Source organism: Lycium barbarum, chromosome 12 (genome assembly GCF_019175385.1).
Source record: "Lycium barbarum isolate Lr01 chromosome 12, ASM1917538v2, whole genome shotgun sequence".
NCBI classification, from domain to species: domain Eukaryota; kingdom Viridiplantae; phylum Streptophyta; class Magnoliopsida; order Solanales; family Solanaceae; genus Lycium; species Lycium barbarum.
Window position 1 is genome coordinate 3,236,396 of NC_083348.1, and position 10,044 is coordinate 3,246,439.

Sequence of the window (10,044 nt, forward strand, 5' to 3'; positions counted from 1 at the left end):
CTCACATTGATATGAAGGGACTTTACCTGATGTCTCTAGAAACTCATCAAAATATTAATGCGTGGTGACCAAGTTTATACAGCATCACTTTTAAAATTTTACTTGAATTTTAATTATATTCTCTTATACATATTACTTCTTCAAGAATTACGATTGATTAAAATAATAATTTCCTACCATACTGAACCTTCATTTATTACAAATCAAATTAAAACAAATAAATTGTCAAGCTTCTGAAAAATCCTAAGTGCTTATTATTATTACTTTTCCAGAGAAAAGCTTATTTTAGAGTCTATTTGACCAAGCATTTAGGGAAGTAATTTTTTCCCTAAATAACTTTTGGTACCTTGATCATGCACAAATTGCTGATGAAATATTGCAAAAAGTACTTTTGAAATTGATTAGCCAAATATAAACTACGATTATCCAAGAATATTTTTGTGACGCCCATTTAATTTGTACAATTTTTTAGCAAAGTGGTTTATGATTTTGCCTCCCTGCTACTAAATATAGAACTTAACATCTGTATGTAAAAGTAAGAAGTTAGAGAGAGATATTCCTAGGCTGACATATACTATAAAGTATAAACACTGACCAAAAATATATTGCAACTGTTCGGGGTTCAGAACAACTTTTCAGCATTTGAAGAAACAAGATTGACTAAACAACCAGATGAAGTTTAATACATTTAAAATAACCATTTGCTTCTAGTTGATCATTCGGCAAACACATTTAAAATGTATCTCCTGTCATACAGGTAGTATTTGAAAGGATCATTTGCCGCCAGGTTTTGGCCTGCCAGAAGACTTAACCCTTGAGACATCCATGGTCATTTGCAACTCCTAATCATCTTCCCTTTCAGGTGGAAGACCGCAAGGTAAAAGCATTTTCTGTACAAGCGCAGATGGAGTTATGAGTAGCAGCTCGGGACCAAAATAAATGACATAATGCATCCACACCAGAGATAAAGAAATGCAATATAAATTTGCCCTATCTTGCGCGAAATGGATGAGAACACGACAAGTTGTCAACTAGCCCTGAATTATTTACATTTATTTTCTTCTTTAAGGTAGCGGTGTGTGGAGGAGGAGGAGGAAAGAAGGGGGGCGGGGGGGCGCAATGGGGAGCGAAACAGATAGGAAAACAAATTTGAAACAACAATAGCATGCGGTTGCCATTCCAGAATTCTAATTTGCAAATATTGCAGCTTGATTCACCGCTCAGTAATATTTAACTTAGCAGCGGTACCCAATGGCTACTCAGCTTAACAAGAGTTACCATTATAAATTACAACTGGAGGTAACAGCTCACTATAACTGCAGTATTTTCACCAGAGTTCAGATTTTAGCCACAGCAATATTTAAAAACACAAGAGAAGGGAGGTTATTCTCTTGATTGTGCAGAAAACTTCCCATCAAGAAGTAATTTCCACCTTATCTAGCCGCAAAAAAATCATGTTACCTTCCATTTGTCTGCTCACGACATCTCTAGCGAAAAGTTCTATTACCCTTTAAAAACAGAGCATACTGAAGAGGTATGCTGCATAACCAACACTGTTGATAAGACAGTGCATAGAAAATATACCACATAACAGATCACAACACAAGGCCTACTTCTATCATATTTCTGTTGCCGAAGTCTAGTTCCTTCCTATTCACTTTGATGCTTCACTCATCACTTGACTTAGGTAGTTTTGTTTAACCTTTCACTCCCTCAAGATAGTTTAGCATTGGTACATGCTTTACTTATTATCTCATAAACCAAGTACTTTGGAATTTCTGTTTGCGTGCAAAAGAGGCGTTTGTCTAAATCCTCCTTCAAAATGTAGAACATTATCCGTCTTGCGGCGGTGGATCATATGGAAGGAAAGAAATACTAGAGTTTTTGAAAAACACAGTTAATCGTAAGAACAAATGTATATTTTTGCTCAACTCTTGATGCAACATGGCATCAGTCAATATTTGGGTGCTGGATGCCATGATTGATTTTCTTGGTCTTCACTCTATAAATACATCTTTTTTTGTATATACTCTCCGGTGGTCTTCACTGGCTTACATCAATGACATGCATACATTTTCAAAAAACAATACTAGGTATATTCATCATGAACATGCATTTATCCACCTCCTATTGATGACACATTGGATTGGCCTAAACTCTAAAGCAATTTAATACATCAAACATTTAAAACTCCCAAAGTAAGCTTTCAGGTGCACACGCAACTGAAGTTCTAGCAAAAATAGAACTCTTCTACCCCATTTTATATACTCCCTCCATTTCATTTTATATGATGGTGTTTTACTGGAAACCAACTTTAAGAAAGAATGACTTCTAGCACATTCAAATAGTACTCTTAGGGATCGTTTGGCTGGAAACAAGTTATCCCAGGATAACTTATCCTGGGATTATCAGCCTCCCACAGGGATAAAATAACACTACAATCCTGGGATAATTATACTGCGATTTTATCCCAACCAAATGTGAGATAAACTCATCTCAAATATAATCCGGGGATTATCTATCCTTATCCCTCATACCAAACGAGCCCTTAGAACTTGTTTCCTGATATTTCTACGACTATAAAAGCATGTCATTAAGGTAAATTGAAAAGTCTCAAGTTAAAGAGTTTCCAAAATATAAAAAGGTCAAATTCTTCTAGGAACCAATTAAAAAGGAAAGGAAATCATATAAAATGTTACAAAGGGAGTAATAATTTTTGGATAAGTCAAACATTTTTTAACACTCTGGAGAGTCGATCAGTTTTTCCAAGACCTTTACTACAATTTTTTCAAATATTTTTTATATTTACAATCAGATAAAGTTGTTATTATATTACTTTTTATATAGTTGCTAAATAAGTAAATGTTGTTTCTTCTAATTTAAGAATAGAAGTTTAGATTTCACTCTATTAGACATAGTAATTTTCCTACTCCATGCTCTGTCAATTCTTTTCAAACATTGAAAGCAGTAAATTAGACAATCATGCAAAGTCTGCATTATTACAGAATAAATTGAAACATGCACATTTGAGTAAGCCAGATATGGGCTGACCTTATAGAATCTTTCTTATGCTTCAGGTATACACTTAATAAGTACTTACTAGCCTTGAACAAGTCTTGGTCACTAGAGAATTTTCTCTAGTAAAATTAAAAGCGGCAACCCTCACGCTGGTGGCCCAGTGGGCGGATTAATAAGAAAGTACGTGCCCAGAAGCGAATCCGGAATGAATTTAAACTGCATTGAACCTCTTATATTTTTAGTATTATCGGTTTAGACCTAAGATTTGTTGCAATCATAGTGAAATTTTCCACATAAATTTGTACTCAACGTTGAAAGTACTGGGTTCAAATAAACCAGATGTTATAAGGTTGTGTCCGCCTCTGTATGTGCCCCCAGCCTTGATGAAAGAAGTAGGCCTCATCCAGCTCTAGTCCTGTGTGTAGCCAGAATGTACCACAAGGCAGTGAGACCTAAACTAGTGCAGGAACATCTTCAAGTGAATGGGCAAACACTGACTAAGAGACGCTTTCAACCTGACTATTACCTAATAGGCATCCAATGTAAGCTAGCATAATGATTGATAAAATTGCCACAGTAAATCCTTGCTTACTTTAAGGATCTTAGCAAGTCCACCCTCACAAATCTACATGTTTGTGCTAAAACTAGATGGAACCTCCTCTACTTTTTAAGCCACAAAATTGCTTGAACTAGTGCCACTAAAGGCCTCCAGTTCCTGTCTCAAAGGCATAAGAAGCACCAAAACTATATCTGCAGCATCTGGAGCAACACCAGAACTTTCTACCCCTTGCACGATATTATCAAGCAATTTTACTGTTGATTTGCCTCAAACCGTAATGTCTACGTACACTGTTCTCCAAATAATCCAACTATTTCCCTTTCAAATAGACTAAAATTTTATAAGAACTATCAAGTGACAAAAACCTGAAGAATCCATCAATCCAAAAAAGAAAAGAAAAGAAATCTTTAATGGCCTTAAATGATTGCACTCCACCTATTACAACATTTTGGCACCCTTTTGACCCTTTCCTGATGTTTTACAATATTCAACCTTCTTAATTTCTACGAATGCTTGTTGTATAAATTCCCTGCCTGTCATTGGCGATCCGAGTAACATCTATAACAAGTGGTCTTCACAGGAAGGTTCATGAAAGCACACCTTGTTTATTTAGCTAGTATTTCTTCTGATCTTTCAGTTAAGCTCAAAGCTCAAAATTTGGAACCTTTGACCTCACTCTCTCTGGATAGAATCGATCTAGTTACAATTAGGTTTGCCATTATAATATTAACAGAGAGTCCAAATGGAGCTTAACAGTGAGCAGGAAGCCAGACCCCTCTTCTAGTTCCATCTAGTTTAGACTTTTTTAAGACGTCAGCCCTTCAAATTTGGACTGATGGACCCGTTTTGGCGGCTCTCAGAAAGTACTTTTCTTAGAAAGAGGAACTCATCAAATTGGGAGGATAAATTTTAGAAACAAAGACAGGAGAACAGATATTCTTCATTTTCTTTTGAACAAACATTGACTTACTTCCTTTTTCTTTTGGAAACAGGTAAAATACAAACATTGACATAATACTTTCAATGTGTCTTTTCTTCACCTGCTACTTCTGGGTTTCTCTTTTGCTTTTCTCTCCTACTCCATATTTACTAAAGCAATCGGATGAGATTGAACGACAAACTGATTATTTTTGTGGTTGATTAACTGAAGATGAAAATCAAGTTTGCATTGAAGGAATCTTTCAGTGACCTTGTTTTAATTACATGATATCTAATCTGAGCCATCAGATTAATAATGTTGTTATTGTATATTGGAGATTTAATTACTAACTTCAACTGCACTTTGATGTTAATATCTGCAATTAGATGTTAATTGTACTAAGTCCAGATATGTTAGGTAATTTTGGTATTTATGGTAATAGCACTGCACTTCATAGAAGTGTATTTCGCTTCTCACTTTTTGACTAAAGGCCCATAGGCATAGTCGTTTGTTTATGATACTACTGTCAGCCAGTTGACATAACATCATGAAACACTGAACCAAAAGCTCACTGAAAATTCTCTATGGAGAATCAATGGTGCACCAAAGTAGCCACAACAGCTCATGGCAGGGGAGTTCGGAAGCATATTAGAGGGTGCTGGAATAACTTTGAGGCAGATATGGGCTTCATATTGGTAATGAAAGGAAAATAAAGTTTTGGGAAGATGCATGGTTGGGCCATACTCCTCTTAAAGAGCAATTCTCGGATATTTTTAGAATATCAACTCAGCACAATGTAGTAACTGCAGAATTTTATCCAACACATGGTTGGAATCTCTTTCTTAGAAGGAATGTAAATGATTGGGAAATAGAACGAGTATGTCTTTTTCTTCAGCTCCTAAGCAACATAGAGTTGGACTGCAACAAAACAGATTCTGTCAGTTGAAAGGGGCATCCCAAAGGTCTCTCTACTGTCAGAAGCTGTTACAGGAAACTGGTATCAAGTAACAACAGGGGTTTTTGGCCTTGGCAAAAATTTGGCTTAGCAAGGCCCCTTTGAAGGTCTCTAGCTTCTCTTGGATTGTGGCTAGAAGGGCTTGTCTCACTCATTCCAACCTCCAAAAGAGGAAAATTCAGCTTTGCAGTAGGTGCCACATGTGTGAAGAACAATATGAAGATGTAGGCCACCTCTTTTTGCACTGTAGAGTTACTACTCAGATGTGGAGCATGTTTCTGTCATCTTACACATGTCCTGGTCCATGCCAAAATCCACGAGGGAGCTACTGCAATGTTGGAACAAAGAAGGAATGTACAAGAAATCACAAAAGATTTCGAATACCATCCCTCAAGCTATATGGTGGACGGTTTGGCTTGAAAGAAACGAAAGAATTTTTGAAGACCATAGGAAAAATTTGCAGTTCTTAAACAAAGATGTCTTTTTTTTGCTAGCTTTTTGGTGTAACCTGGTTATTGTACAGGATGTGGATGCAATTTTAGATATAATTCAGGATCTGCAAGATCTGTAGTTAGGTTTTATCGCACTGGCTTAGTGCAAGCTTTTTGTATACGCCGGTTTACGGCCTGTTTATGAAATGAAATACATTTACTTCATTTAAAAAAAAAAAAAAAAACATGTGCTCTTAGTACTAATCAAGGTTCTAGCATCAACTCCAACACTATGTTCAATCAGTTCAGGAAATCCAACTAAAACACACAAGATTGACAAAATCCATTGATCACTTTATTACGTGCCCATTTACCTTTATCAGATAAACCCTTCTTTTGAGATTTTGGCAAAAGATGCATTGTTCACTGTTTGATTTCAGAAATAGAATTCAATTTATATGAAATAAAAACAGTTTATTGAAAGACAAATGGATGGTGCTTGGGTAATAGCTGGTCTTTTAGTGGTAGGTAACGTATTAGACTACAATATGGCAGCTCGAAGCACCGTAATGCATCTTTTTGCGCCTAATTCTGTTCCAAACAAATCTATACTAAAAGAATTGTCAGTCCATTCAAACATAAAACTCAACAGTAAGAACCAAGAAACCCACAGCAAAAACACAAAACCAGAAACACTATAAAATGCAAACCTGCATAAAGTTGTAGCGTTCCCTTCCGATGGATTCATTTTCTGCTATGGCAAAATAAGCCAACATTGGATAGTGGCCGACATATGACGCGTAGCTATCACGTTGAATGTTTACTGCCCATTCACTACGCCAAAAGAAATAGTTAAATTTAGACAGTTATTATTACAATAATAACTAATTGGGATAATTACAGGCCAATACTTTTGGGTGATCTAATTTAAAACATAGTCAAACAAATATATAGGTATTGTAATATTTATACTTAAATATGCATACAATATACATAAACTGTGTGTATAATACACATATATACCATCCGTATAATGTACATATCAGTGTATAGGTTTTGTATATTTGGGCTAGCACCGGTAATTAAGTTTGGCCGAAGGTACATATGCGTTAGTTTCCCTAATTAATTTAACAAAAGAAAAGAACGAAAACGCGTCATTGTCGATAAATAAAAGAAGATATACATATATGTAAAATAAAGGAAAAGATGGAAACAAACAATCTAGTCAAGTCGGCATGTCCAGTTCCAACATATTTAGCTTGCAAGTGCTCAAGCTGCGAGTTGATATTGAACCTGTCACTTGCCTACACCCAATTAACAAAACAAACAGTTAGGGTTCTCGCTGGAAGAAACAGACTTTAGGGTTTTAGAAGAAATTTTAGTTTTTCAATTAGTAGCAGATACGTGTGTGTATGATCTGAACTACAAACAATTGAACTCAGGAATTTCTTCATACCTGCATCTTTTCAGAAACCAAGTGAGGAAAAAGGGAAAATCGAGAAGCAAGTTGTTTTATATGGAAGACTACAAAACAGGGTCAGGATTATTAATATGCCTGTACGAAATGTATGCCTGTCTAGTGGGCCGGGCTGGCCCGAGACTGACCAGGTCCAAACCGTTAGTGGCCTGGCCCGGACCAGCCCACAACCCGGCGGGCTCCAATTTTTATGACACGGTCCCTTGACAGGTATAATACAAATTGCTAGCACTTCAGTTACTTCCGGATAAGGAACTTTAAAAAAGTGTATGCGGAATTAATTGTGTAAATCTGATAACTGAGAAAATGATCAAAATGATCCTAAATGTATAAGCTTTGGCTCCATTTGATCCTTAATATATAGGCATAAGTCATCGACGGCCTTTAAAGCTATCCGCAGGTTCCACTTAGACACCTCAACTCAAACTTGTACCTATTGAATACCTCTACCACTCCGGATTTGAACCACGGAAATACTTTTTTGACGACTAGCTAAAATTATAAAGTGTGTGTATTGCACTCGCGATGACGTGCCAGAATGTCTAATTAGAAGATGACATGTGGCATTTGGGCCACAATAATAATTAAAGGATGAATTATGAGAAAAGAAAAAAAAAACTAATTAAAATTAAAAAAAAAACTATTTTTATTTTGCCCACCTTTCTTTTCATTTGCCCAGAACCTCCCGCCGGCGGCATCTGTCACGACCCAAACCGGAGGGCCATGACGGCACCCGGGCCCTACCTGCCAAGCACCACTAATCATGCTTTCATATCATAATCATAAACAAGAGTCGACCTCGAGGGTCATCAAATGGAAATCTACTAAATCATAAGAGCAATATGCTGAAAAGGGAATGAGCCCGAAAAGACATACTATACAACTGTGCTGGACAAAAACTGTGCAAACCGACAAGGCCATCATGAAATACTATACATCAAAAATATAGGCCGAGGGGGTAGACCCCACTTTGAATTTGCAATGCACCAACACCAGCAATCGAATCCGACACTAAAATGACCATAACTCCCTCATACGACCTCGAAATTTGACGATTCTCTATGACTCTGAAATCATGATACATATCTAATGGTTCAATCAAAACACAATTTAGAGCTCATTTTCACAATGTGATAACCTTTATACCCAAAGTAACGACGTCGAAACGCCAACCACAAGTGCGACACAACCCAAATTCATCCGAAACTCATTAATATCTCACCAAAACGTGCTGACAAGTTCAAAATCATCACACAAGCTTATTCGAACTCTCAAAACATCTATATGGGGTCGTCTTGAACCGATATTGATCGTGGTCAACTCAAATCCTTTAACTTAACTAGATTCTCAACTAAAAGTCCAAATTAATCCTGAGCCCCTCGGGATCCGTCTCAACTGTTATACCCTATTTTAACCGGAGTCAAAATAGTTTACAACATCCCGGTAATTCCAGGGTTAATTAAAGTTAAGGGAGTGGCCACCTAATTATTATGGTGAATTAGGACACCTAAGGTTAATTACAGTAATTATCTAAAGTAACTCCGTTTTAATGTCTACGAAACCAAAAGATCTGAGTAAGGGTTCAACTAATCTAGAGGGAAGGTATTAGACATCCTCTAAGATCCATTAACAATGGTTAACCGACCGGACTTATGTTGATTAATTAAGGCTAAAAATATACAATACAACATTTTAAATGTTTGGGAAAATAGTTTGTAAGTATTATCGGATTTCAAAAATGGAGAATATAAGGCTACTATTTAAATTAGAATAAAGCAGTAATTTATAGAAAAAGACTTTAGCCATGTTAAAAAATATGCTGGATTAGTTAACACGTTAATAGGAATTCAATGATCAATTATTAATTCATTTTTAACTGCTTAGCTTATTAAGTAATAAACAAGATCAAGAAGGCAATAAACAAATTAACTCTCTACTATTATGTGAAAAACATAACTACCTCTTTTATGAAAGTTGGGCCTTGTTTGGGAAAATAAAGATATGAATTAGATTTGGAAAAAGATTCATCACTATTAGAAATGGTCATTTATTGCCTTTAAATAGAATTAACCATAAAACTAAAAAGGTTTATAAAATAATGTTAAGTTATAATTTAAAGTAGGCAGATAATTTGAAATCGGATTTAATTCTTGATCGGATTACTCAATCCATTTTAGACTTATAAAAGAGCAATTAACAAAAATTTCAAACTGACGAAATGGGCTAAATTATTAAACCATGAAAGCAAGTTCAAATTCTAACTACCCGTTATCACTAAACTATCCCACTAATTCTATTAGAGTTCATCTAAGCCAAGAAAGATAACAAATAAGATAGATATTAGGCAAGCAAACAGATACACAAAATAGAGTAACGGAAAACACATATGTTTAAATGGGCTCGGCCCATTTTAAGGCTGCTGTCGTATGGGCTTTGGCCCAGCATCCTTTTCTTTTTCTGCAGGCTGCGGATTGGGGCTGACACGAGAAGAGAGTTTCGTTGGGCTTTAGCCCAACACCGAATGCGGAAGATGATGAGTCCCTTGGACTCGTATGCGATGGTCATGCATAAGAACGAAAGAAAAAGGTCAGTATATAATCAATAAATAAGACTAAATGCATATAATGTAAGTTCAAAAAACAGACCAGTGACCCATTTTGATTTTATCATATAGGCAGATCTAGG

At 36.0% G+C, this 10,044-nt stretch overlaps 1 protein-coding gene across 1 annotated transcript; it reads right to left on the reverse strand.

The window, feature by feature from the left end:
• Positions 1-577: 577 nt before the first annotated feature.
• LOC132621792 (uncharacterized protein At4g14342) lies at positions 578-7,565 on the reverse strand. Its single transcript, XM_060336215.1, has 4 exons — positions 7,339-7,565; positions 7,101-7,186; positions 6,593-6,716; positions 578-890 (listed from the first exon to the last, which is right to left on the reverse strand). Exons 1-4 carry the CDS (start codon positions 7,342-7,344, stop codon positions 843-845), a joined length of 264 nt encoding a protein of 87 aa, XP_060192198.1. The 5' UTR covers positions 7,345-7,565; the 3' UTR covers positions 578-842.
• Between the last annotated feature and the right edge of the window lie 2,479 nt (positions 7,566-10,044).